Here is a 27791-nt window from a genome sequence, read left to right on the forward strand (position 1 = left end):
GCTGGTGTGCCCCCCTGGGAGTAGTGGTTTGTGGATTCGTCCCGTGTCGCGAGATGTCATGTTGTTTTCTCGATTTTTCGGGGGGGGGGGGGGTGCTTGGGGCATGCGCCAAGGCTGGGGATAGCTGGCGCGCAAGTGCGGCCGCGGTGGTTTTTTGAGCCCTTCTGTAGGCAACACTGATGGTGTACTTGTTGCAGTTGGGAATATAGAGGATGGCAGTGTTTCCTGAGCAGAAAGCTGGTATGGATAGGTGGTGGTCGGCATGTAGCGTGATGTCCTGCTCGGGGGGCTTTTTTCATTGCTCTCTGAAGTCCTCTTTTCTCACCCTCTGGCCCAAGCACACAGAGCAGTTCTCGGCTTGTCCCATATTTCATTTTCTCCGGGAATTTTTCTCTTCGTTGGTTGTGTTATGGCGGTGCTGGTACGTGCGTACCTGCATGTAGATCTGGAGGAATCATGGGTGATCACGCATACCTATGTAGTAAATACTAGGATTTCCATGCCACTTTTCCCTGTTGTTGGTCCCAGTGAACTTGTGTTTGCCAATAGATGTAATCAATGTCTCACTTTTTCTGTCTACTTCGATGGTATTTCCACTCACCGCGATGTGTCCGCGCCATGAGGAATGCGTTGAAAGAGTGCCCGAGTGACCGATCATGACGCACTGACCTCCAATTGGCCAGCAAGATCCACGAACCCACTTGGTCACGGTATCATGATGTTTGAAATAGAAGAATCTAAGTATATTCAGCCTCGAAGGTCTCAATTCGGATAACAGGGAGGTGAGTGAGTGCTGGTTATTATAGTTGTGATCATTGGTGATGCGGTGTAGATTTTAAATTTTGGTCTTATGGTTTTACCAAGGCACCCTCGTCGCTGGCTCCTCGCTGGAGGAAGATGTTATTAGCGACAGATGAAGACAGCGTACAAAGACAGCTAGTTTCGATTGGGCGAAGAACACGTACATACATGTAGATGGAGCTCTAAAAGGGAGGGCCGAGGCTGGAATAGGCATCACTGATCGGTAACTAACTACACGCTCAATACTGCTCCTACACCCCCGAGGATTCGTACGCACACATCGTGGATTCGCACACAGAAAGCCCGTTGCTCTGTGGTGAATTGCAAACCCAGATAACTCAAACCAGGCCTTGACTTGCAGGGGAGAAACCGAGTGATAACCAATGAAGAGCCTAACAACACTCTTCCTTGCTTGCCTGTGGAGAGCCAAGATTCTAGCTATGCGCACGCACACACGCACACACACACACACCCTCTCTACCCCCACCCTGAACCCCATTTTCAGAAACCCCACAAAAGACTGCTGCGACATAGGGCCCCTAATCTTTAACTTTAAATTTGCCAAGGAGGAGAGAAGATTTGCAGATTCCACTGCGCTGGGCTACTACTCCATACATGTGACTGAGGAGGTTTTCACCTGCACCCCACCCCCCGGCCCATGCACATAGAAAGTGACCTTCCGTCAAACGCACAAATAAACACCCACTGCACCCTAGGAGCTAACGACCAACCAACCGCCCGTACATACAACGACAACAACCACAACAAGAAGAACTCTTCAACCTCCATTTCATCACAGCATTCAGTCACTACAACCATTTTACCCCAACCACCACCACCACCAGCACCCAGGATGTCGGAGACCTTCGAAGCTCTTGCAGCCGCAGCGACCCTCGAGAAGCTCAAAGCCTCGGGGGAACCAAAAATCTCAGAGGAACCAAAAAGCCCCCAGAAGCCAAAAACCCCGGAGGAACTAAAAACCCCGGAGAAAAATAAAGACCCGGAGGGACCGAAGACCCCAGAGGAGCCGGAAACCCCGGCTCAGCAACCAGAGACGCCAAAGAAACCGAGAATTCCAAGGGCCGACGCATTGACCGAGTTCCTACTAGAGTCTGAAGAGGTAACGGAACATGTGGAATCGACAAAACTAGAAAATCCCAAGACTCCGAAGACCCCCGAGACTCCCAAGGCTCCTGAGACCCCTGAGTCTGACGAGAATCCCGAGTCCCCCGATTCCCCCGGCTTACCAGTCCCCGTCTCCAGCCCGGACAATTCTCCTAAGCCTCCCTCACCCAGCCCCTCCCCACCGCGCGCCCGCACCCGCCACTCTCGACACTCCCGACGACTCAAGCTCGCCCCCATTTCCGCCATCTGCCGCCACACCCACGTCACCCACTCGGGCTGCATGCACACCGAGTCCAGCGTCGGCCGCATCTGCCGAAAAGTCGATCTCTGCGCCGACGGCGTCCTGAACAACTGGCAGCAGCTGGGCGACTGTGACATGTGCGACGACTCGAAGAATCTACACTGGGACATGGAGAGCATGGATGGGGGCGACAGCGGGAATGAGTGTGAGAGCGAGAGTGGGTGGGAGGACGAGGAGGAGGAGGAGGAGGAGGTGGCAGTTGTGAGGAAAAACGTGGAGGACAAGCGGACTGAGGAAGTTGCCGACTCTCCCGCTGGGCAGCGGAAGTCGAATAGGAAGAGGGCTCATGAAGAGGAGGATTCGCAGGAGACGCAGCGTAGGAAGCGGAGGAGGGTGTCGTTCGATGCGACTCTACAGGTGCAATACTTGCAGTCTCAAGCTTCTGTGTCAAGAATTTAGGTTTTTCTGTACGTTAGAGATATCATGGTGGAAATAGAAGCTGTTTGTTTGGGTCTAGCTGTGTATTCTAATGCGTTTTCGTCAAAGATGGTATCGTTTCAAGACGGGAAGACAGAGTTTGCATTGGCTGTCACAATGTGGGATTTTCGTGCACGATTCGTAAATGCGTTCAACCGTGTATGTAACCCACAAATCTCCAACAACTCAGGTCACGTGATGAGCGAGTGATTTCATGTGACGCATCAGCTCTCAATAGATTCAGTGATTGATTGATGAATTAAGAGCATGTAACATCCCGAGTGTGAGACACACTTACTGGCACGTTTCAAAGTCTCAGAGTAATTGTTCCTATGGGGGGGGGGGGGGGCGGGAGTACATTACTACATGTAGTTGTGAAAAAATAATGAAAGAAACACACATCCCGAAAAGCAAGGGAGAACGGAGGATAAAATACATAATTCCTAATTGTAATTCCCTTGAATATATGTAGCTCCCACAGCACATGAAACACATCTCGCACCTCCGCCACGAATTCTATCCATTGCCATTGTCATTGCCATCCCCATCCCCATCCCCATCCCCATCCCCGCGCATGGCGCAAAACGGGGGAACTATCAATGCGTGAATCCACGTCCGCCCAAACACAATGCAAGCTCAGAAAGACCCCTCCATCCAAGCGCAGCACTAAACTACACGCAGCGCAGTAGCTTCAAGACTACATGACCGTGCAGTTAGTGTCCATCGCCACACCGCATCCCGTACCGCGCATAGAATCATCCGTTTCCCCCACCACCACCCACCATCTTACACACCCCCCCCCCCCCCCCCCCCTCTCTCTTTTTCCTCATCCTCCTCCACGAACCATCCAAACATAAATACACACAAAAGCAAAACCATACAACATGCCACGAACCCCCGCCATGTGCCACCACATCACGACCCGCTACACCTGCGGGCACAGCTTCCTCCCCTCCCCCGACGACCCGCCGTGCACGCGCAGCTACGCCGAGCACCAGAAGGTGCTCAGCTACTTCAAGGCCAAGAAGACGGGCGAGATCTGTCCGGGGTGCAGGACGGGGCGGAGGCTGATTAGGGAGGAGGCGCAGGAGATGGTGGATTGGGAGTATGCTCAGAGGGCGAAGAATGCCGGCGCGGAGGGTGGTGGGGGTGGGGGGAAGGTCCCGCAGGGGGCGTTTTAGGGGGGGGGAGAGTGCTCTTGTGGGTGGTTTGGAGGGATTGGGGTTGCGGGTGCGGGATAGTAGAGAGGATTGGGTGAGTGGTAGAGGTGGCGCCGTAGGAGAGAATGATGTGCTAATTCCTTGGGCAGTACTTCATCGCAACTTCAATAACTTCTCGACTTCTTCGGCATCCTTCGAGGCGTATAAATGGGCGACGGGGTAATCTGGGCTAAGGAGGATGAGGAACAGACAAATTGTGTAATGGTTTCCATAATTGTTCATACCTGCTGTCTTCTAGAACTGTAGAAAGCTACTAGAAAAACTTTGTTTCCTCATTGAACTGTCCCGAACATCCAGGAGTTGATAGAGTGGTCGAAGTTGGGGAGCAGTGGGTGTTAGATCTGCCCTCTTTGGGTGGAGGTTCTTGATATTGGAGCCGCCGGGGGTGTATTGTGCTCGACCATTCGAGGCGAGCAGTGACCATTTCTTCGGGGTGATATCGTCACTTGGACTTGATATCCGCCCTAGGGGCTGCAAGCGGGTCAAGTATCTCAATAGAGAGAGACGAGAGTGATAGTATATGTTAAGATAGATATTCTTCGCAAAAGGATCCGAAAAGGTTATAAAAGTACTATCATTGAGTAGATCTCTCGTTTCTTTGGTGACGGTTGGGGGGACCCGCATTGAAGCTCTCCACGAATTAAGGCCCCAGTCAGTGATGTCCTATCCCCGAACTTCTTACTTCTGTGAATATCATTTATGTAGATATATGATTTAACTATTCGCCTATCCTGAGATAAAGATTGTAAATCAAGGTGGAATCTTTTTCGTATGTTGAAAAAGTTTCAAATAAAGGAGACAAGTCTCCAAATGCCGGCTCCTATTTTGAGGAACTCCAGTACGAGGGTGTTTCCTCGTTGTCGGCTGAGCTTGTATTCCTACATTGCAAGTAAACACCACCGATGTCATGCAGAAAACCTCGTGGTAGCATTTATACTGGTAATGATGTTTGATATGACTTCCTATGTGGAAGACCACCGTACAGCTCCTAAGAGACTGCTATCTCTGCATATAGTATCTATAACTGAGATATGGCGTTCTCACTCGCTCTTGGAGATGATTCGACTTCCAACATGCCCCGTATATGGAGTGAAGAAGAGACATAAATCCCTAGAGATCATGTAGTTGGGAACGCCTTATTCTCAATCGAAACAAAAGAGGCCAGAAAAATGGTGGAGCAAAGTATCGCAAGTAATCATGTTGGAGATAACAAGGCCAGTAGATCGTGGTGAAGTGGGATTGACCATTGTATGCACTAGTGTGGAGAGGGAGGAGGTGTAGTCGTTTCTGACGCCTTGTAGCTTTGTGTCTTGCTCACCGGTTTCCTGTAAGGGGATGGTTTAGGCGCCCCGCAGAGGGATGCGATCAGGCGAGAATGAGATTCGTGTTGTGGGCGGGGAGTTGTGTGTGGTGGGTTTCGTAGAGAGTCAGAGAGCTTGTTCCTCGCTTATGCACTTTTTGAAACTACATGCACGGGCACGGGCCAGTTCCTGTGGGTGTACAAGATCCTGCGCGGGACAACGTCAAAGTCGCAAATCAATCCCCTGGAGCTCAACGTATCCGCTTCCCCGCATATTTTGATACTCATTGATATTTCGTCTTGACTCTTTACAGTTGAAATGTTGGATAGTATCCGATGTATCAAGTTGTAACCATCACTGTTGTGTAGAAGGGATGTAGGACGCTGACGAAATGCTTTCTTTTTGCACTCGAGAAATCTTCCCTCTCTAATCAGAATATTGGAGAGGGAAGAAATGCTGACATGCAGTCATCAGTACGGGGATTCATAAGAATCAGACAGGACGCAAGAACTTTCTATGAGTGGGGATTGGTCAAACAGCCAGCAGGGCCCAAGCTCAAACTTCGCTCGGATAGAGTTACGGTGGGACAATCAAGGAGGAGAACTTCGATATGGTTTTAGAACGCCTTTGTTTGACAACCCATGTCCTCTGGTGATGTGCTAAAGATATGAATGCCGCGGTATCTCCAACATTGTGGGTTTTTGAAAACCGTTGGAATAGTTAATCTGGACCAAAAAGGTTAATATGGGTACTATCAGGCTTTCGATTATCACCTCAAGTATTGCTACATATAGCTTCTGACATTTGACAGATTAAAAGCTTGATAAATTAGATATAACTGCATGTATATAGGAACACGGTTCATACTGTTTGAAGATTTTCGCCTTCCGGCACAGAGTCAATGATTTTTCATTGCCTTATCGGTCCTCAAGCTCTTCGTGTAGTCCTTTTACTCCTAGTTCTGGTTGGTCGAACGATATAATGCTTTTACCGCCAAGTACGTAACACTAAGCGTATAGCATGTACAGTAAGCTTTAAAGCAGAAACTCTGACTGCGTACATAACGATGACTGGCACCCCCGAAGTATTGCACGTGTTGGTGAGTGCACGTGTAACCACCATGAGAGAGGTATGTATGTACAGTCGCACCTCGTTATGTCGGTAGCGTATTCTGGAAGCCAAACCCCTATGAGATAGCAAATATACGAGACAGCAAATAGTTTTTGGTGGAGAAGGGCAGTACCTGTCCCTCAAATCCGTACGAGACAGCAAGTGATCCGAGATATTGAATTACGAGATAGCAAGGCGCGACTGTAGTAAAACAACTGCAATACGAAGCTTTATATCTTATTAATTTCTTCGTTAATATATGGTATGTAACCCCTACTTTATTTTTCTTTTCCGCGCACTGATTACAATCCTTATCATACTCTGTCCATCCCCCACACGGGGCGCCTAAGGATAGACATACATAAATTCAATGTCGACCATACTCGTATCTCCGTTTTTGAACTGAACTATTATTGCATACACACAAAATCATGAGCTTGGTGTATTTTTGTATGGCATGAAATATTAGTCGCGTCCACAAACGTTAGAAAAATGCGAGTAGACATGAAACCGTTGTCTCAGCTTATCTGTGGAGGCGAGACAATTCTACTAACTGTAGCCGTTGAGACAGCCCAGAATTTGGGATATAACAATAGTGTAAGCTGATCACCGGTTATCCTTTCGTTTTAAAGTATGGGTCCGGGGTAAAAAAAAAAAAAGATGCGTGGATATAATCGTTTGAGTTATGATCGATGAACCAATAAAGTTTGTGTCCGTGGGACTCTGCCCGGTTTCACATTCCACATTACTGCACTGTAGACAAAGGGTATCCAACAAAGAAGTAATAGCCACATCCGCTTCCGGAGACCCCCAGCGACAATATATTGCATCAATTCCGGATATAAGGAACAGGAAATGCCCACCGGCCACTGTTCGATATCGTCAGACCGGCAGTTCAAGTATTCATGATGGCAGCTACAAAAACACCCCTCGAAAATATTGTGGAGAGTTTGGGGCCGACACTAAGCTCTAAAGCTCAAATTCACCTCATCTCTGATGCTAAAATCTTCTCTGAGACGTTCACTTCCTGGTCCGACCTCAACAAGAAGGTGCCCTCTGCAATCATCAAGATCCACACAGTGGGCGATGCACTCGAAACCGTCAGTCGCCCCTCTCCCTCATACCAGAAACCAATGCTAACCCCGGAGTAGATTCTCTGGGCAACCTCAAACTCAGTCCCTTTTGTTGTCAAAGCAGGTGGTCATAGCAACTTCTGCACTATCGGGAAAGAAGGAGTAATTATCGATCTTTCCAACTTCAAGAAAATCACCCTCCACGAAGACAGTGTTACTGTCCAAGCTGGTACCCTGACGGAGGAGTTGATCTCCGCCGTATACCCACAAGGACGTTGTGTTGGTATGTATTACGAACTCTTCTCGTATTCCAATGTCAACTAAATTTATCCCCTGTAGTTGCCGGTGGCTGCGGTGGAGTCGGGGTATCTGGCTCCAGTCTCGCAGGTGGTTTTGGACCCCTCGTAGGCCTACATGGACTCATATGCGATAACCTTCTGAGTGCTCGGGTAATCACTGCTGCTGGGGAGCTGATCGAAGTCTCGAAGACGAAGAATCCGGAGCTTTTCTGGGCGCTGAGAGGAGCGGGGATGAGGTTTGGGTTGGTGGTTGAACTGACGCTTCGTACTTATCCGTTAGCGACGTTGGGCAGTGACGATGGAAGTATTTGGGAGATGACATTGATGTGGGGCGAGGAGCAGCTCGAAGATCTGGTGGAAGCTCTAAATGGGCTGGGCTGGACAAAGGGGGAGGCAACGGCATATTTTGGTTTTGCGCATGAGAAGGAGGGTGATAGAGTAGCCTTCCCCACCGGTTGTCTTGTTCTTATACATTTTGGAGAGTATGCTGACAGGATCTAGATTTCACCAGTATGCCTGGCGATGCTCCATTACTTCGGCCCAACTTCAGCCGCTGAAGCATATTTCCGGCCTCTTCTTTCTCTGCGTCCATTCCATGCCCTCAACACCCCGCCCCATGTACAGCCAGGTCGCATCCCCTATAATCTCATTGACGCCCTGCAACTCCCGCACCAAAAGCACGGCGGGTTCAAGTCGATGTTCGGAGCGGGTGTGCAAAAGCTAAGTGCCCCGGGTATGCGTAAGATCTGGGAGACGTATACCCAGTTCGTAAGCGCACACCCCGACGCTTTCCGGAGCATAGTCCTTGTGGAGATGTTCTCGATGGAAAAGGCTCGGGAAATCGGGAGAAAGGACGACACGGCTTTCCCGCATAGGGATGTAAACCTATGGGCGTAAGTTCCTATCAATCCCCGCTTTACTGTTACACATTCTAATAAGATTTGCCGAGCCAGCTTCCCAATTGTATGGCACGATGATCCCAACACTGAGCCAGCTGCTACAAAGTTCGGGAACGAGGTCCGGAAAATGTTCCAAGATGAGGAGTTTCGTAGTGGTCATAAAGTCTCGGCTTATGTGAACTTTAATAGAGGGGATGAAAGTATTCTCGACACATACGGAAATGAGGAAAGGGTAGCAAGATTACAGGGACTGAAGAAAGAGTGGGACCCAAAGTCCCTCTTCGGAGATTTGGTTCCGAGGTTGAAATAGTTATATGTAGTGTTGGCCGATAAAATAGTGCAAATATTTCTAGCATATGAAGGATGAATTTAAGGAGGGGGGTGTAGCTCTGGTTTCTTAAGTCGAACAATGTCTTTCAAAGTGGTTTTTCTTCCAGTGATACGCAATCAGCTAGCAAGCTCCTCCATGTGTAATAGTGAGTTTGATGTTTCGCAACGTCTTGAACAAGGTGTAGCAGATCAGATTGAGCGATCGACTCCTACCGTGCTAGGAAGACGCCTATATGATTGCTCTTAAATCAGTCACTCGTACCACAGTACCCTTCCGGGATAAATACAAGTATGGAAATCTTCTTGTAAGTTTCTGTATGCAAATGAAACTACTCAATTCCCTTGTTTGAATTAAAACCATTTTAACGAGATGAACCCCTCTCTTTTTTATTTAGGAAATATACCAGCTGTTGTATTTTCAGATTCTTGATCCTATTTTCTTAGTACATGCAGACGTTTCCCCTGTATTCGGCACTGTAGTTGTGGTATGGTCTCCACTTACTCAAGAGCCAAAAGCTAGATGTCGTTTGCACGTTTTTGAGAAGTTTTCGAAGGTTAATTAAGATGGGAGACGTGAAGGATAGTACTCCAGCTGCAGAGAATCACTAGGAGGGCTAATTGAACGAGTAGTATAATTTAAATTCGTATTAGGTATTAGGACTAGAACCTGGAAGTCTTGGCTTGGGTTGCCTGACCGATCCCATTTTAGTTGGCACGATGCAAATAATTAACCAATCGCGTCGTGAAGTCCCTGTCAGCACGCCAGCACGTGCGTTACAACGCGTCAGTCAGAAAACTAACAACGATGTCAAAGTAACTGCATGTACTAGGCCACATCATCCTAGTAACAAGTTTCAGCAATTTTCCAAACCTTCAACACTACCGAGATGAGCAAATCAGACGATGAAGACTTTGGCTTGTCTAGCGATGATGAGGCGGATATGGTCAAGCTTGCGTCAACTATTGAAGGCAACCTAACTGTTCACCAAAAGCGCCCCATTGAGCTTGAGCTTACGGAGCTGCCATCCTCCAAAAAGATTAAACAAACATACCCAACTACATCTTCCCTCGCGAGAAAGGTGCTTCAGGCAACCTGGGGATACCCAGCGTTTCGTTTGAAGCAGGAAGAAGCTATATCAAGATTGATTGCCGGCGGGAGTGCAGTTGTTGTGTTCCCCACTGGAGGTGGAAAGAGTTTGGTTTATCAAGTTCCAGCTCTAGCGCTTGATGAATATGAAGACGATCAAGGGGGAGAAGTCAAAAGTGGCTTGACGTTAGTGATCAGCCCATTGATTGCATTGATGAAGGTTTGTTGCCTGGTATCTCGTAGGGTGTTTGCTAGCACAGGAAGGCACCGATTTCTATGGATTGTTAGAGGGACGCATTGCTGACTTATATATGTCCAATGATAGGACCAGGTTGACGCTTTAAAAGCCAGGGGTGTCAAAGCAGCGGCTATCGATTCCTCACAAACCCGGGAATCTGTCCTGGAAACCTATGACCTTCTCCGAAGCGGTGAACTAAAGCTTCTGTAAGTGCGCCTATAAAATTACCTATATCTCTACTCATCACACCTACGTTAGCTATTGCGCTCCAGAAAGGCTCAATAACGAAGGTTTCGTAGCCACACTTAAACATCTTCGAATTCGACTTATTGCCGTGGACGAGGCACATTGTATATCCGAATGGGGACAAGCGTTCCGCCCCGATTACCTCAAAGGTTTGGAAATATGATTCATGGTGATTAACTTCAACCGCTTATGTACCTGATTTTTAGTTGCACGATTTGCGAAAGAAATTGAGGCAGAGAGGGTCTTATGTTTGACCGCTACAGTGAGTTGTTAAAATTGGACTTGAGATAATTTTATATGCTATAGCTGCTGATATATTCCGAATACCATCAAGGCTACACCGCGTGTTGCTGCAGATATTTGTAAAGGATTTGATATCCCGGAAGATGGATTATTTAGGACTACTACCTATAGAGAGAAGTAGGTCTTGATGCTTAAAACATATATTCTGTACTCTTTGAAGGTGGCTGATAAGCTTTAATAGTCTTGACCTGTTGGCAGAGTCCTTTGCGACAATTGAAGATAAAATGCCTAAACTCAAACGATTCCTGAAGGAAAATCCTGGCTCAACCGTTGTTTATGTGACCAGTCAGCAGGTATGGTTTGAAAGGGCGCTATTATCAAAATTAGGCTATTCACTGACATGTTTCAAACAGCAAACGGAAGAGGTTTCCAAAGAGTTAGTGGAGAGTGGTATTCCCAGTTTGCCATATCATGCCGGGATGGAGGCGGGACAGCGATTAGAGGTCCAGGAGAAATTCATGACCCAAAAAAACATAACGGTATTCGAATGGAATAAATTCTGACTTAGATGCTCAAATTCCTAATATTTCGCAACGCTATAGATTGTCGCCACAATTGCGTTTGGTATGGGCATCGATAAAGCGGATATCCGAAACATCGTTCATTACGATTTCCCACGCAGTTTAGAAGGATATAGCCAAGAAATCGGTCGTGCAGGCCGTGACGATCTGCCAAGTAAATGCGTACTTTACCTCTGCAGCCGTGATTGGCAGAAACGAGAGACACTCTGCCGAGCCGATCTACCTAGTAAGAAGAGCATTCATGGTCTTCTGAACGAGCTCTTCGATCGCAATGCTGCAGCGGGAAAAGACGACGTCATAGAGGCAAATCTTTATCATCAAAGTAAAACATGGGATATTAAGGTAAGACACTTCAGATTTACTGAGTTACAATGTTCTGACTTTAAAAAGATGAACACCCTAGGCCTGCTTTACTCCCAACTAGAACTTCGTTTCGAGCTTCTGAGGGCGATTACACCGAAGTACTCCAAGTATGCCTATAAACCTTCCTTCCGCTATCACCTAGCCGTGTCCGAAGTCTGTTTAATTGGCACCGCTATAATCACCAACTCTAGCGTCGGCAGAACCATGAGGGTAGTGGACGTCGACATGATCAGTGATCGCCTAGGATACCCCCGTGAAGATGTTGTTCGCAAACTTCAGGACTGGAGCGACAAAGGTTACGTCGAGCTTAAGCCTTCTGGCGTGGTAAATAGGTACCGCATAATAAGGCCATTTCCGAGGGAAAGGGAAGATAGGGAGTCCTTAATTAGCTCTATATACAAGCAAATGGAACTTCGGGAAATGGAGGACCTGAGAAAAAGTCAAGAGGTCATTAACCTCATTACTGACGGGAAGTGCTTCGCTGCTGCCCTTGCCGACCATTTCGGGGATAAGATTCCCGGCGGTAAATGTGCCAAATGCCAGTGGTGCAAAACTGGAGTGAGGGTGGAGATAGACCAATATGACGGAGCTTTGGATATACCAATTGATCAAAATAAGATAAAGGCGGTATTGGCAGCCACGCCCAGCAGGGACGATCCGCGGTTTTTAGCTAAGATTGCGTTTGGGATATCAAGCCCGAGAGTAGTAACGGAGAGGTGCGGGCAAAGAAACCCGGTGTTTGGAAGTATGGCTTGTTGTAATTTTGAAGTGAGTTTATTCATTCCTTGAAGTAGAACATGCGCTGATGAGTTATTACAGCAACTGGTTGAGACCTTTTCTAAGCATTGTAGTAAAGCGGACATATGAGGTGGATTAGGCTAAGAGGGAGCGGTCCCGGCAAATGCTTTCGCATGACCATCAAGATACAAGGCTAGGAAAGTTTTAAGGGATCCGGAGGAGGATGTAGGTGAAATTGGAAGAGGAGATCAATAGCAAAACAATGTCGAAAAGAAATATCGCAGGACTGGACGGAAACTATAGTTCTAGAATTTACATCATTGTGATCGAAATTTAAATCCACGCTTCCTGCACATCCCAGTCGATCACCGACGAAGAGACTTTAAACTTAAGGGGTTGCACACATACTACTCTCTGTATTAGTGAACTTGGTATCCTTCCCACTTAACGTCCCCCAAGATCCATTATCTCCCGGATCTCACCTCCACTCACACCTACCTTTTATCTACCTACCTTCACTCTTCTCACACCTACTATTTCTATCCCTCCAAACCACTTCGCACCTCCGCTCCCCACCTCACTGCTCACCTTCACCCCAGCACCCGCTCCTAACATCCACTCCCGACCACTTACACTTTTGGTCATTTCACAACGCAATAACTCCATACCGCGGCCATTTCTCTCCACCCCCACCAGTCCTCATCCACAACCCACCGGCAAAAACCTAACACTATCAGAAGGTTGTTATCCATTTCGTTTATCTTAACTCGTAAGCACAAATGAGTCCAACCTCCCACAGATCAAGGAAGAATTCCGGCAGGACTAGTCAGACCCGTAAAGAAAGAGTCCAGCACAACTCTGAACGTAAAAACAAAAAAGCTTCAATGAGGACGGAAGAGTAAGTTCCCAGTTCTAAACCGTAGTCATTTAGTTTTGAATACCACTAATATATAGATGGCAGACATCGTTGCGAATGGAGCAAATATGGCTGCAAGTTCTCAATAAAGCTGCCATGCCCTGGTACTGATCTGGTCGGTCATCAAGCTTCTTGTGAGTACAAGTGTAACTCGATTGTTGAGCGCACCTGTCAGACTGTGAGCGAGTTTCAGGAAAACAATGGTCAAACAATACCTAATATCGGGCAAATTTTGAATCCTGGATGCATCTATAAAATGAAACCTGTCGAGACCCTAACCGCTGGTCTTATTCTGCGGTTTATGCCGTCAAGGCCGGTTATTTTCAAGGGAGAACAGTGCTGGAAAAATGGGCCACCTCCCCCGGGTGACCTGCTTGAAGCAATACTCAATGCGCAAGATCATGTATATTTCCTATTACTTTGGTCTCATCAATCATGCTAACCTATTTTAGGTTCTTATTCAGAAGGTTCCTAGTAATGCGCAGTTCGTGACTGTTGCTCGGCAGTTAATATTTGGAGATCACCTTGTTCAAAATGTGCAATCAATACACAACATTCATGCTTCATTTTCCCCTCCCGGCTCAACCCAGATCGAGTACACAATGGTTATTCCGCCTCAGCTAGGAAGGGTGTGCACACCTGTTCACGCTTATACCCTTATCGATGCCACCCCGAAATATTCGTTCACAGATCTCCGCGTTGGTATATTTGCGTAATTCTGGCCAGGATTAGCGGAGTGACCTTACTAACAAAATATAGAGGGAGGACTTCCGATAATGGCCTTGCACGAGGGGACTATCCGTAACTTGTGGATACTCTGGCCTCCTACGGAGTCTAACGAGAAAGTCTTTTATCGCCACAGCCACTCCACGAATGACCTCAACGATGAGCAACCGGGTCCCATCTTTCGCCGTATCGCGCCAGTTCTCACCAGTGGAAGGATGATTATCGTCAACCCCGGCGAAACAATCTTCGTCCCCGCCGGTTGGATCTTCGCTACTCTCACTCTTGAAGGTGGTTACCTCCCAAAACTTCTTTTGGTCACCAAAGAAAACATCAACACAACGATCTCTTGTTTGAGGCACCGCGTTAACGCTGGTCACGCTGCGGTGGAAGTTGAGAGATCAATCCATGATATACTTGATTACATTAATCCCATCTTGAATATTAAAACCTCAAAAGCAGTGAAGGAGGTGGTAAGAGTCTGGGAGGAGCTTAACAAGATCATTGACAATGCCGCTGTTGAGCATGAATATGTGTGGAGTAAAGATTTGAAGTGTCGTTGCGCACGTATTTACAAGGAACGTGTACTCCACTATCTCAAGTAAGGCATATATATCATCGAAACCTTACACTGAATGCACTATTAATATTCAGGTAAATAGTGAGCTTAGTGTATGATTCATAACTTTTGGCTTCACAGGAAACGATACCGACCGACGACGCAGAAACCCTGCAATAACTGGCGACGGAAGGAATTGTGGCGGAAATGGAAGATCTTACGCAGGTTTAGCAACAGTTGGAAAAGAACCATTACAACGATCATCTCGAAATAGGAAGATTTTTTGTGGGAATCCTTTTCTTATCTATATATCCATATATAGTTTTGAAATTAGGATTTGTTTCCACATTAAAACCGCCAGATGAACATGATAATTTTCTCCGGAATCTAGGGTAGACTCATGTGTTTATGAGAAGGTGTTTTGAAAGATGTGACAAATGTGCAAATCGTATTATTACCCTCGACACAAAGAGAAAAGGGAGTAGAAATCTATGCAGCCTTGATGAGTAACCCCGGTCAATTGCAATTCCCCCTCCACCGCTCTAAGATGGGCAATAATGATGTCGTTCTTCATCTTTCGTCCATATTTTTCCATGTAATTATCAAGATACTCGATCCACGTCTAATCCGTACATTGAGAATCTTATATGCACTCTAAAAAAAAAAAAAACCCCAATCGAACATTCCCGGAATTGCATCACAAACACTCACTCGGCCTTGGCATTACAAAAATATTAAACTATTCATTTAACGACATCGCGTATTATCCAACCTCCGTATATGCAATTGATTCATATAGAACTTAAAGTCCAGAGCATGAAGTAACATCGGTTCATTCGAAACCTCAAAAAGTCTCAACCTCACACATGTACAGCATTCGAGCTTTCAGGAGAGCAATTCTGTAAACCCTAAATAGACCCAGGCATCACATCGAGGAGAGACAGAGACTGTAATAGAATATCTGTAGTTGTAGCCTAACCCGGAAGTCTAAATAGTAAGATTAAACCATGGCTTTAAGAAGGTTTGGGTGAGCAAACAGGCAATCCCACCGGAATACATTAGAATGGACAAACGACAGCACACGATAAATGGGTGAAGAAAAGCGGGGTGTGCTACATCTTGATCATGCATTAAGTCGTTCCGGGCCTACATATTTAGTTCCCCGCTAAGGCAAGGTAAGCAAAAAAAGAGAAGAGGAGATCTAGGATCGAGTGATAACTGGTGACTAAGTCCTAACCCCTAGTGCGGGCGGACAAAAACCTAGCCAACAGTAACAGGAGAGTTTAGAGCGCACACTTCGGCTTCTTAACAGTACTTTCAAGTGAGAGGATGAGAGAAAAGGATTTGGATATAGGGACGCAGTAATGGAGAACTTGTATTGAGACGGAGCCGGGGAACCGCTGGGGGGGATTCCGCTAGTGAAGAACATGCATAGGAGGGCGGATGTCTAAAGAAAAACAGAGAAAAAGATCTAAACCAAGAGGAGATAAGATGGGCAGTAGTAACTTTGAGTATGGGGGCAGCGAGTCACTGTGACCACTAGTCGCAATTTCGTTTGGGATTACTCTCTCTGGGGAGGGAATCTCTGGGTTTCTCAATATCGTTCCTGGTACGCACAGTAGAAACATCTTAGTAACCCTCATTCTCCACTAAGAGAAACATCAAGTAATGACAGGGACTAGACGGCCTCACTCGTCTAGTCCGAATATCGATGTTGAATAACCCAACACACCACTAAACCTGCATAAAGCCTTATCCGAGATATGAAAACCGCACCAAACACCTGCCCCGACTCATGCAGGAGAGGATCCCGCAGAAAAGAATTCGTAAGTCAGTGACAACGGTTGAAAATGAATGTATAACCATTCAACCTTGAAGCTCACTTATGATTTCCTTCCTCCGGACCTAAGTAGTGAGAATGCGGGGGCGTATATCGGCGGTGGTGTGAATCGATGGTGGTGTATTAAGGTATGCTTTATCTGAAGGGGTAGTTATCTTCATTGCTGCTCTGCATGGTCTTTCCCGGGAGGATGTAGGATGGTGCGTTCCCTTATATTTTCAGATCTCTCAAATAACAAGTTCGATGTGCCGAGGAGTGGAATCTTTGAAAGTGTAGTTAGTGATCAGGGAACAACACTAACGTGAGGGAAAACGGGTAAAAGAGTAATCAAAAGAGGTGTAGCTGGCGAAGCTACCATTATTATGAACCAATTGTACTTCATTTACTCTTGCACCTTTCCTGGCAGACAGCAGAAATGCCGGAACAACTGGCCTAGTATTACGTACCTGGGATTTCCAGCCTAGCCATACTGGACGCTATGATCACAGAAAGCCGATAGTGTGTCATCCTCTGATATCAAAATCTCGTTCCTAAGTTTTGCTTGGCCGGAGGAGCCCCTCCTCGCCCAGGGGGGTTCCCATAAATATTGAACCATCTCGATTAAACCGAGAGCCGCACAAAATCTGAAGCATCCCAGTAAGAAAAAGAATATACATGGATCTAACCCAAGAACATGTCCGACATCCGTCCAAGTTTTACTCGGGAGTGGGGGCGGCGTGCCCGGCGTCCGATCCAAAGCAACAGAAAAGTACTAGACACATCAAAGGATACCCAAAAGCGTAAAGCGAAAACAGAAAGAAACATGAAACACGAAGGTTGCAATTCGGAATCAGGAACTACCCTCCGAGACCTTCTTGCGCGTGGGGGACAAATCGTCACCTCCACTCAATTTCCGCTTGGGGGTTTCCACTGTTGTTCCATCTGCATGAGCATCGCTTCTTGCTTCAGCGTCTTGGGTCAGGACTATACTGGTAGCTCAATGACGCTGAGCGTGGGAGTGAGAAAGGCGCGCGGGAGTGACAATGAAACGCTGGGATATTGATTGTGATATCGATTGTGATGGTCGTTGGCCGATGGCTGCTGGTTGATGGATGCTGGTTGATCGGTGTGGAAAATATAAACTGGAATGGTACGATGGCGTCTTCTGAACTTCTTTCAACCACTTTAATCGAGAGAATTTCGGTAAGGGTGCTTGGGCGAACCAACAGGAGGAACGCGGTGGATCGGAGAATAGTAGCGGAGGTCGTGGAGGAAGGATACACAGGTGCGGGTTAGACACGAGAGAGAAGAGCTGGTGCATGTTGAGGGATGAAAGATGGGAGAGTGTTGCTTGAAAAGGACGTGTGAAGGTTCGCTGTAGACACATTAGCGTGTTCCGTTAGCGTTGAAGTGGAGTGAGGAGCGCGAGTGATAATCCATGACCCACCACCGACAAGTGTGAAGGGAGATGCCAATATTCAACATGGAGGCAGCCCTGTCCGGCAGAGTCCCCGAGCATTCCCGCTCCGCACACACGGTCTTCCACGCTAACATACCCAAGCACTTTAAAACGCAGTCCGAAATTCCCAGCGGGGTGACTTCTTATTTATTTCCGCTCGTCTTAGGTTTTCCCAGAGAGCGAGCGGCAACAAACGAGCTCTCATTCGGCAGACTTGATCACGGTGGGCAATCTCGTATCGAATATGTGGATAGGTTTGTGGGGCGACATTCTTGGATATGGTATTTTTTAGCACACTCCCCTCCCTAGACCAGACATGAAAACCTTACTAATTGTACAGATATTACAGGCAAGCGTATATCCTCGAAGCGGGACTTCTAGAAAGACATTATAATCGATGCAGTGGCTGAGAAGCGGGGTGTCTTCGTGTTCCTGAGAACCGATGATTGATTCAATCACGAAGGGAGACTAGAAACAAGCTGACATTCGGCGGTCTCGACCACGCTAGGGATTTTGTATGGCGTAGGCTATGATTGCTATCTCTGGCTCATGTAGGAAAAGATCTGTAGATAAGAAGGAGGGAAAGGTTCCACGAACTGCGGTAGGTTATCATAGGAAGCTCACTTTGGTTCCGGAGGTTTATGGCCGTTAATTGCTGATTGTAACGATCCTCGTAGAGGAGAGTCGTCACGAGGATGACCCCCGGACCGGGAAAATTTGAAAGATAAGGTCTTGGTGTAGAGTCTCAAGCTTGTTACATCCGTGGAGATGCTGTTATTACCCCTAGAACTGGGGAAAAAACGGACCGGGGATACATCTGATAATGACTTGACACTGTTCTTCTCCGAGAACTATGATGTAAGAAAATTTACGAGATTACTCTCTGGTTAGATTGAGCTTCCTTGGACGGATGGGTCAAGACTCAAGAGGGTTGAGTATTTGTAGTTTGAGGCGAGTGAAGTAGGACTTTATTTTGTAAATTTTGCCTTCGTGACATGCAGTTTACACATGAGTTTACAACCTACTTGGTAAGCTCAGGGTGTATTAGTTCCGGGTTGACCGAAAAAAGTGAGCCTTAAACTCATGCGCTGCAACCTGTGCGAGCCCGTAAGAAAACGAAGCCCAAGGCGGTTTGTACTTGAGTAGGAAAGATTTATGAGTTTCCCACCGCAAGGTCTATGTCTAGAACAAATACTAGTCTCAAGTCGCGAAAGGCTGATCAATGGGAGTTAGGGTTAGGTGTTTTAGTCGGACCACGGTACTAGCCGACTGTGTCTTAAGTATTACTCCCGGAAAAAATACAGTATGGCGAGCTTGGTCTGGTGGTAGACAGCTCGTCGGGATGTATTACACCGCGTGTATTCCCTCTTCCTGACTCGCAGGAGGTTGAGGGTTCGAACCGGGGGTGGGAGTACTGTAGCACATGTTTCGTGGGAACTCTTCCCCGCGGGATATCCGCAGTATTTTTTGTTCTTTTTGTGTATTAGTATACATATCGGAAATTCGGAAGAGAGGTACTGAGTTTATAACGGCAGTAGATCATAATGCACTCTGGAGGGATAGCAGCAGCATGGGGTCCTTCAGATGACTATCTGGGGAGGGATCGAACGGAAGGGAGGGTCTTGTCGACGCGACGGTAAATTCAAAAGGTTTTCTATGGGGTAGGTTATCTGTACTGTTTAGAAAGCCTGGGCTCTAGCGGTTACCATTTATACGCAGATTGCTTCATCATCCCATACTATAAGTAATACTTTACCAGTTTAGCATTACGTATATGAGCGTTTTATAGAGAAAGCAGAGGATTTCGGGGTGCTTCTGTATGTGAGAAGTCCATAGGCTCCTAGGTCTATAGGGTGCAACCAGGAGCAGATCTAGAATATAATCGGGGAAAATGCCACGGGTTGTAAATTAATTATCTCAATATTGGAGCTAGCGTCGCGATTATGGTTGGAATACGTATCATATCGGATCACAGAGTTGCTCAAATGCTAATGGAGAGGATAGTTACGTTGAATTCATTTATCATTATTGCATGCCACTGGAAGTACGTAGAGCTGTGAAGTTGAGAGAGCGAAGAAAACAAAAACAAAGGGAAATTAAAGAATGAATAAAAGAACGAAAATAACCGATCAAAAAGAAACAGCCACGTTGAGGGTGTTGTTGATATACTCGCTCTCCGAGAATAATCCAGCACCTGCCGCCGTCAACATGCCCCATGCATCTATGCCTAGACCTCTCCATCAGCCCCCTTGGAGCCCTTCATCTTTCTCAACCTATCCCCCGCCCTCTTTAACAAACTATTTGCCTCTGGCTCTGCCTTCTCCTCCACCTTCGGCACCTCCACCTTCGTTGTCTTACCCTGTCTGTATGCGTGGAGTAGATAATTAAACTCCCTCTTCTCTTCCTCATACCGCCTCACCACTGCCCTGCTGATGTCTCCCTCCGCGATCATATGGTGAATCTTATTGCGACTGGAAACACCTTTATTGAACATCTCCTCCAGGAAGCGGTGCTGCTCCTCGTCCACGCCGAGAGTCTGCTCGCTCGAGGGGGGTGCGGAGAGGGACTTGGTAAGCTCTTGACAGATGTCGGAGAGAATAGTGAGTTCTTCTTCGACGGGGGAGAGGATGGTAGCAGGGGTGGTGCCATCTTCGGGGCCTAACTTGGACTTGCGAAGGAGGTCTTTGATGTTGGGCATGATGTTGGATTTTGATGTTGCTGCTTGGATGGGTGTTAAGAAGATGAGGTTGGTGTAGGTATTGGAGGAGGTACTCTTTTGATTGATTATGCTTTAGGTGAGTTTGATAAGTGGAAGGTATGAGTGACAGAGGGTGTAGAGCGATACGTATTTATAAAGATATGTCCTTGAATTATCGAGTTATAGAATAATGACTCTTTCATAGCCAGATAATATCCACGCATCCGCCGAGACACCCGCTTTCATGTCTTTTCTACGGTTTATCTGTGAGGCGTACACTAGTGAGTATTCATTTTTTCATTTCATATAATACTTATAGCGGTTGAATTCAGATATTTGTTGATTAGTGATTCTTGATACATTTATTCATGCGTCCTTTCAAGTTTTAGTCTAGAACTCCAGAGCCCGGAGTAATAAGCGAGATAGCTCGGATAGTACTAAGAGGGCGGACCTTCTATTAAGTTATCCAAATCTCAAATCGGGGAAATATAGCTTGATCGTATCGTGAATCGAAAAGCAGTGTGAGTTCTCTAGAACGCCGTGTCGAATATAAACTGATGTCTGCTTCAAAATCACAGCGTCTTGCAGTTTCAGATTGCGAATTTATTCACAGCTGTCCATTTTATTCTGTTATAAGCTGATCATATGAGAGCTGTTGAAGGCCTCCGAATCACTATTAGGTTCGAAAGTGGTATTTTGTGCTGGGTTATATGTTATGCACATATTTGGATGTGCATTGGCTCTGTCCTCTGTTCTTACCAGGCGCTCTAGGTATTTAGGAGAACTACCGGACGCTCATTAGATTTGTCTCTGACAGAGATTGGACTCGAGTTGATTGGCTGCTTTGTTCATCGTATGATCATGTTGATCTTTCTGATTCATTGTAGTGATTGGTGGATACTGGTTCCAGGTGTTGGAACAATAATCACACCTGACATCAATTCAAACCCAACTTCTCCACTCTTGATTCTGTTTTCCGCAGTCGGTCTTTTGGCCAACGTCCGGCCGTCCAAAAACCAAGCGGTAACGGCTTTTGCTATTGCCTTGCACCTTTCTGCATACCTCGGTTTCGCCTGGCTTTTTGGAACGATAGAGTCTCTCACAGGTCATGGCTAATCTACTTCAGACCGGTGTTCCCTTGGTAGTGGCTATCACCTGGGTCGTTGGTTTGTTTAAAGGTTATTTATTTTACTTGCGGGATGGAATCACATATTATCACTCGATTTACATCTTTTATTAGGAGAGAAGGAATTTTAAAGCGCCACCATTGAAATTTTATAGTCCGCTCTATTTAATACCCATCTCCAGTCTCAACCAAAGAGAGTACCCCAGACAAGTGAACACATCGTTTAGAAATGCACAAGGATCTCGAACTGTCCTCCCTGAACCCTCCACTTCCCCCCAGTCCTGCGGGTGCCTCCAAAGCTGTTGGTGCACTCGCGCTCAAGTCTCCTAAGAGACGCCGCAAGGTCACTGTAGGAGTATCTGGAGTCCTTGGTTCCGCAGATCGAGACGACGAGACGGCCACTGCCCAAGTCCCAGCACTTGGAGCATCCAGGACGGCCATTGATGTCGTTGAACTTTCCCTGAATGCAAGGCCCGCGGCCCCCGGGGACGACACGGTCTTCGAAGTCTTTGGCGACGGAAATGAACTCGGAGGCGAGGGGGGAGCCGGAGCTGGTCTCGCAGACGGTGTTGCCTTCGATGGCGGTGGTGGGGGTGGTGAAGGTGAGGAGGAGGACAGCCAGAAAGAGGACGGGGAGGAACTTAAACATTTTGAGCGACTGGTTGGTGGTTGGTGGGATCGCGGTAACTAGGGACTTGACTTTCATCGATTTCTGAATAGTGGTATTTTTATGGCTTTGGGGGGGGGGGGGGGGCGAGTTGGGAGGAATTGAAAGATGGGGGGAAATGTCGTTTAGAAATACTGTCATTTTGGAGGGGTAGAGTACACTCATACTATGCAGCTATCCGTCGATCTAGAGCACATCGCGTTTTTTTGAAAGTCAGAACTCGGATCGCATGCATTTTAGTTAACGTAGTCTTTTTTCCTTATGCCGACCAAAAGTACATTATGCAAAACAGGCCAGTGATATTTTAAGTTTAATTTCATTTAATACCAATTCCCAGTCTCAACTAAGGAGACAACCCTAACTGACCACTGAACACATGATTTAGACATGCGCAAGAATCTCAAAGTGCCCTCCCTTAACCCTCCACTTCCCCCCAGTCCTCCTATTACCACCAAGGGTTTTGGTGCACACGAGCTCAAGTCTCCTAAGAGCCGCCGCGATATCTATGAAGTTGACCAAAGCGCCCTTGGCTCCACAGATTGATACGTGGAGAGAGCCACGGCCCAAACCCCAGCATCCGGTGCATCCGGGACGGCCGTTGGTACTATCGTTGAGTTGGAAGCAGGGGCCGCGGCCGCCGGGGATGACACGGTTTTCGAAGTCGCCGGCGAGGAAGGTTAGATCGGAGGCGAGTGGGGAGCCCCAGCTGGTCTCGCAGATGGTGCTGCCTTCGAGGGCGGTGGTGGGTGTGGTGAAGGTGAGGAGGAGGACGGAGAGAAAGAGGATGGGGATGAACTTGAGCATTTTGGGCGACTGATTGGTCGTTGGGATTGAGATAGTTAAGGAGTTTTACAGTTTTATGAACAGTTGGTATTTTTGTGGGGTGGGAGGCTATTTATAAATGCCGCGACTAGAATACACCCATAGTATACACCTGTCTGTCCATTCAGGGTGCAGCACGCTTCTTTGAGAGTAAGTACCCCATTGGTATGCGTTTCAGTAAATCTAGTCGTCGTTCCTTATGACAGCCAAAAGTATCCTATGCAAAACATGGGGAAATCAGTGTCTGCGCCTTGTAAATCTCATTTATTTAGAGTAATGGTCTATCACTCATGATCAACACCTCAAGCAATTCAATCTTGGATAGCGAATACGGTTCTTACTTTGCGATTGAGCCATAATATAAATATACACAATTAATAGCTCTATATCCACAGACAGCATAGGTACCAGCACCCCACCCGCGAGAAGCCCATCGCTGCTACGTCATCAGCTAGCTGGGTGGGAATAGAATACAGGCGGGGTTTTCCTTGCTCACATTGCTTTGACCATGAGCACTCAGAGATACAAGTACAAATCCATGTGCGTCCTTCAAGCGTTAGTTGTACCAAGGATATAATCCGCTCTGAAAGTCTTTCAATTCACCACGGATTTCTCTCCTAACTCTTTTTCAAGTGGAGGTTTAGTGGAGCGTTGAGTGTCAAGCCGGAGTTTTGAAACATATTTAGAATAAAACCTGAATGTCTCACAAATCAATGACGCAAACGGCACAATAACCAACATGCCTCTATATCGTAGTATAGAAGACTGCATCGAGAGAAATAGAAGAATTCAGGATTGTGATGTACTTATTGCATCTCAAATCTGGTATATTTGGAAATTAAGGCGTTTGGGGATTCTAGCTGAGGAGGAGGGCGGGAGCAAAGTGGATAGAGAAAGGAAGCCCGAGAAAGAGAAAAAGGATTAATGAAACAGCAAGCGTGAAGGCCGGGTTTCTTTCCTATGTAGGAGTAGATTAGCAACGGCAGTTATGGTAGGGAATCAAGGCACTTGGTAGGTATGGTAAGAAATGTCTCAGGAGGGAATTAATTTAGAGATTTCCAAGTGATATTGGGCCCGAGTTTCTGTACCCAACTTACGAGAGTCACTTGCACAGTATGGAGACTGCTCTTGAAGCACAGGTACGTAATGAATACAGGCACAGAGAGAAACTCAATTCAAAGCTTTCACCACTGAAGCATGCAAGCCTAAGCTTTGGATGAGCTCCGGGGGAAAACCGAAGAGGATATTCAACCTCCTTTGATAACATGCTCGGGAACCAAAGAATTAATAATGATAATTTATTTTCACCCAATCATTCCGAGGCTAGGTAAAGATACCTTGAGGATACATAATTAATAAACGAAGAATCTAACACAGTGACCCAACTAGGTTAACAAAGAAAGAAAGAGATATACGCCCACCAGTACACTAGCGCCTAGGAGGCATATGCTTCTCACAAAACTGAAGAAACCTCTTCTGAGCTTTCAGGGCCTCTTCGTACTTCCTGATTATCCTATTCTTAGCAGTCTCACGGCTGCTATACCCCGCTGTCTGCATAGAATCAAGCATTTCCTGCACGTCACCCACTTCCTGGGTCAGCTCATTCCAAATTTTGCCCTGTGCATGGCACTCCGCCCCCCAGTCTACATTATCTACGCCCTTTCCCTTCAAGTAATCAATATCCTCCTTAATATCAGCCTTAAATTGGTTCAGCTTCTTGAGAAGATCAGAGACAAGCTTGTCGCAGAATTCCTCTTTTTCGTCAGCGCTCGTGGCCCGGTCCTGTCTGGCTGGTGCTCTTGAAGATCTGCTTGATGATGCCATGGTTTCTTTTGAGAGTGAAATTAACTTCCTGTTGATTTGTTCGTGTTGATGTGGCCGTCTTGATTTAGCCGTGTTGAGAATGTTGTGGTTAATGGTTTAGAGGCTTAACCAAGCTTCTTTTATCCTACTAGGTAATAGTGGCCCCATTCAATTTATGATTAGTACAGTAGCATTGCCCACGTGTGTATGCTTATGGAGCACCAAAGGAGATACATATACAGATATGGTTGGTGCCAACCTATCGCTTGCTTCGTGGGAGAATTTTGGGAACTGAATATTGTCACTGGTAAGAGTCTAAAAGATCCCTCTCCTCGAAGATTGTGCTGCAAACTGGTTATGAGTCAGTTTCTATAGTCAAGCCAAACGCTTCCACCAGTCAATATCCCGAAGAATCCAAGCATTGAAGGAAAGACAGCTCTATATATGTTATATAGAAAGTTAGTAGTCTAGCCTGTGTAGATATTCATACTGACAGATAGTATACCAACGCTGACGGAGGCGCGGGGGCGCGGGGTTCCGGGTATCTAGAGCTGAGTTGTAACTGATGTACAATCCTCTCGAGTTCATATCGTAGCTGATACCTAGATACCCTAATATCCAATACTTCATTAACGAAGAAATCAGGATGTTTTTGCCCGTATGTCTGCACTTGCTGTTGTTATTGAATATGAACCGATGATATTGAAAGGAAGTTCCTAAGCTTGACGTAAGGTTTCGACTCGTGATATTTCGCACAAAAAAGAAAGGAATCATGCGAATAGTTCCTGCCGATAGCCTATTCCGATAATGTCAGCCAGTCACAGTCCATGGGAATACATCTGATATCTCAGTCGAAAGTCGGGTATGTGCCCTACAATTATAGTTCCGCTTCTGCCCCCACTTACTATTCCCTAGCTCAGTCCGTACTACCATAAATCAGACCTCATCTCTCAGGGTAGTAAGTATCAAATCACCCCATCACACTTATTTCAGTGGCACATTTACGTATCACAAAGGATGATCAAAGAACTCCCCAACTACTCGGTACCTTGCATCCCTCTCGAGCTGCGTGTTTTCTCCGCAACTAACGTCCAACCACCTGCAGCGACCCCTCCCACCTATCCCTAAGAGAGATATTCCATCACTACCTCAGGAATCCCCATCCTCTCAGACCGAAGCCGTAGAGGTTGAGTCAAAGATCATCTCCAAAGACGCCGAATCCGAGCTCCCCCAGATTCCTGAGGACCGTCCGTCGACATCTCACGGATCCTCGTTCTCCAAGCGTGAAGCTGCGGTGATTGAGTCAAAGGTTATCTACAAAGATGCCGAGGATGAGGAGGCTGGTCCTGCCACACTGTGCTCCATTGCCGAGATCCAGTATCGGCAGTCTATCAGTCGGGAGTTGAAGGCGGCCAAGAGGGCTAGGATGGAACGGAGGAAAAAGAAGGTTGCCAGTGCGTTGTGTATAATTTTCTGCGTGAAGGGCATGCGGAGAGCGAGTTAGAGGTTAGAAAGAGGTTTGTTGGTGATCAGAGGTGAGTATGGTGTGCTGTAGTGTGCTGTAGTGTGCTGTGGTGAGTGAGGTGCAGTATGCTGTCGGTGCAGTCTTAGCTAACAAGGCTTCTGTTTGGTTGTATATTATGCTTGCAGTGTTATTATTGGTGGCTTGAATATATTATTTTCTTCTGGAGCATTTTAAGCATTATATAGATCTTATATATATGCGGATTTGTTAGTTTCAATATTATTGGTTGTGTGTGAGCTCGATGGAGGAAGGACACCTGAGAGTGCCCGTTAACATGTGCATGCTATAGCTAGCAGTTTTTGACCGTCCCGCCCGTGCTTGACCAGTAGCCTGGCAAACAAATGCTTTTCTCTTGATTTTCTACTCGCACAAGATTTCTTGTCAACTCTCACGTACCACAACATCTCTCCGTCGATGTCCTCTGAAATCTTATATGGATTCCTAAATTCTATTGTCCCAAACCTCGGATATATAGAACGATTAAGGGGTTAAGACTTGGGCTCACCAACAGCCTATAGTATTGAACCGTCCCAACGTAACAATCTCATATAGCCTCCTACATATGTTCACCAGCCAGACCCACATACAGTACCAACCCACACGCCAAGAACCTGCAACACTCATAAGAACATTATCATGCCTTTCAACAAGTATATCCCATCATGGGCCCAGACCCTCAAGCCCGCAACAACCGTCAAAAAAGGCAAGGCCCGTGCTTCTGAGAACCCTGCCGAGCCTAACAAAACCCCGACCCCTGTTCCCCCAAGGGAAATTACTGAATCAGAGAGGCTTGAAAGAGAAAGGACTGCTGCGATGATAAAGGAGGGGAGAGAAAGAGCTGATGCGCAGTTGAAGATGTGTGAGAAATATAAGCGTAGCCGGCGCTTTGGGCGGGCGGTGGGGGGCTGGGTTGAGAAAGTTACGCGGTAAGTGTAACGTGTTACGGAAAGCCCGGGGGGGGGGGGGGGGGGGGGGTGGAGTGTTATTCTGGCTGATTCCGTTAGTCGCCTCTGGCGGCGAGGACTTGATTGTTTGTTTAGACAAAGTTGAGAAGAGGTGTTTTTTGTTTGGGGGTTTATGGGGAAGGGAACATTTTCTGTATCATCTATTAGTTCACGTTTAGATTCATAATCTAATAATATAAACTCAGTGCGCATTGCGTTCCGCAAGTTGGTGGAAGCAAGATTCAAAGGAGCGTGCTTGCTGTATAGAACTCGAAGCTTGAAGTGATGACTATATTGTCCGAATGTCTTGTGTATCTCGGAAGAGCCAAGCCTTCTCCGCTGAAGTCTCCGGTGCGGA

The 27791-nt window shown here is 46.8% G+C and overlaps 11 protein-coding genes across 11 annotated transcripts; 7 read left to right on the plus strand and 4 right to left on the minus strand.

Moving 5' to 3' along the window:
• Window positions 1-1654: 1654 nt before the first annotated feature.
• Window positions 1655-2626, plus strand: H6S33_004182 (uncharacterized protein; the record flags this gene model as incomplete). The annotated part of the gene is made up of 1 exon (XM_044835834.1): window positions 1655-2626. One exon carries the CDS (start codon window positions 1655-1657, stop codon window positions 2624-2626), a length of 972 nt encoding a protein of 323 aa, XP_044690920.1.
• Window positions 2627-3528: 902 nt separating this feature from the next.
• Window positions 3529-3825, plus strand: H6S33_004183 (uncharacterized protein; the record flags this gene model as incomplete). Its single annotated transcript, XM_044835845.1, has 1 exon — window positions 3529-3825. One exon carries the CDS (start codon window positions 3529-3531, stop codon window positions 3823-3825), a length of 297 nt encoding a protein of 98 aa, XP_044690921.1.
• Window positions 3826-7183: 3358 nt separating this feature from the next.
• H6S33_004184 (uncharacterized protein) lies at window positions 7184-8856 on the plus strand (the record flags this gene model as incomplete). Its single annotated transcript, XM_044835856.1, has 5 exons — window positions 7184-7375; window positions 7427-7631; window positions 7688-8085; window positions 8149-8540; window positions 8601-8856. The coding sequence occupies 5 exons, from the start codon at window positions 7184-7186 to the stop codon at window positions 8854-8856; spliced, it is 1443 nt and encodes a 480-aa protein (XP_044690922.1).
• A 907-nt stretch (window positions 8857-9763) lies between these two features.
• On the plus strand, window positions 9764-12511 carry H6S33_004185 (uncharacterized protein; the record flags this gene model as incomplete). Its single annotated transcript, XM_044835867.1, has 10 exons — window positions 9764-10183; window positions 10289-10407; window positions 10460-10596; window positions 10654-10709; window positions 10782-10867; window positions 10932-11043; window positions 11104-11229; window positions 11293-11613; window positions 11662-12379; window positions 12429-12511. The coding sequence occupies 10 exons, from the start codon at window positions 9764-9766 to the stop codon at window positions 12509-12511; spliced, it is 2178 nt and encodes a 725-aa protein (XP_044690923.1).
• A 640-nt stretch (window positions 12512-13151) lies between these two features.
• Window positions 13152-14616, plus strand: H6S33_004186 (uncharacterized protein; the record flags this gene model as incomplete). Its single annotated transcript, XM_044835878.1, has 4 exons — window positions 13152-13270; window positions 13334-13691; window positions 13741-13990; window positions 14048-14616. The coding sequence occupies 4 exons, from the start codon at window positions 13152-13154 to the stop codon at window positions 14614-14616; spliced, it is 1296 nt and encodes a 431-aa protein (XP_044690924.1).
• Window positions 14617-20075: 5459 nt separating this feature from the next.
• H6S33_004187 (uncharacterized protein) lies at window positions 20076-20546 on the minus strand (the record flags this gene model as incomplete). Its single annotated transcript, XM_044835889.1, has 1 exon — window positions 20076-20546. The coding sequence occupies one exon, from the start codon at window positions 20544-20546 to the stop codon at window positions 20076-20078; it is 471 nt and encodes a 156-aa protein (XP_044690925.1).
• A 1349-nt stretch (window positions 20547-21895) lies between these two features.
• H6S33_004188 (uncharacterized protein) lies at window positions 21896-22321 on the minus strand (the record flags this gene model as incomplete). The annotated part of the gene is made up of 1 exon (XM_044835897.1): window positions 21896-22321. The coding sequence occupies one exon, from the start codon at window positions 22319-22321 to the stop codon at window positions 21896-21898; it is 426 nt and encodes a 141-aa protein (XP_044690926.1).
• Window positions 22322-22720: 399 nt separating this feature from the next.
• Window positions 22721-23143, minus strand: H6S33_004189 (uncharacterized protein; the record flags this gene model as incomplete). The annotated part of the gene is made up of 1 exon (XM_044835898.1): window positions 22721-23143. One exon carries the CDS (start codon window positions 23141-23143, stop codon window positions 22721-22723), a length of 423 nt encoding a protein of 140 aa, XP_044690927.1.
• A 1446-nt stretch (window positions 23144-24589) lies between these two features.
• Window positions 24590-24985, minus strand: H6S33_004190 (uncharacterized protein; the record flags this gene model as incomplete). The annotated part of the gene is made up of 1 exon (XM_044835900.1): window positions 24590-24985. One exon carries the CDS (start codon window positions 24983-24985, stop codon window positions 24590-24592), a length of 396 nt encoding a protein of 131 aa, XP_044690928.1.
• A 996-nt stretch (window positions 24986-25981) lies between these two features.
• On the plus strand, window positions 25982-26468 carry H6S33_004191 (uncharacterized protein; the record flags this gene model as incomplete). Its single annotated transcript, XM_044835901.1, has 2 exons — window positions 25982-26008; window positions 26070-26468. The coding sequence occupies 2 exons, from the start codon at window positions 25982-25984 to the stop codon at window positions 26466-26468; spliced, it is 426 nt and encodes a 141-aa protein (XP_044690929.1).
• Window positions 26469-27125: 657 nt separating this feature from the next.
• Window positions 27126-27419, plus strand: H6S33_004192 (uncharacterized protein; the record flags this gene model as incomplete). The annotated part of the gene is made up of 1 exon (XM_044835902.1): window positions 27126-27419. The coding sequence occupies one exon, from the start codon at window positions 27126-27128 to the stop codon at window positions 27417-27419; it is 294 nt and encodes a 97-aa protein (XP_044690930.1).
• Between the last annotated feature and the right edge of the window lie 372 nt (window positions 27420-27791).

Source organism: Morchella sextelata, assembly GCF_020137385.1.
Source record: "Morchella sextelata strain SCLS chromosome Unknown scls_17, whole genome shotgun sequence".
Taxonomy (NCBI): Eukaryota; Fungi; Ascomycota; class Pezizomycetes; order Pezizales; family Morchellaceae; genus Morchella; species Morchella sextelata.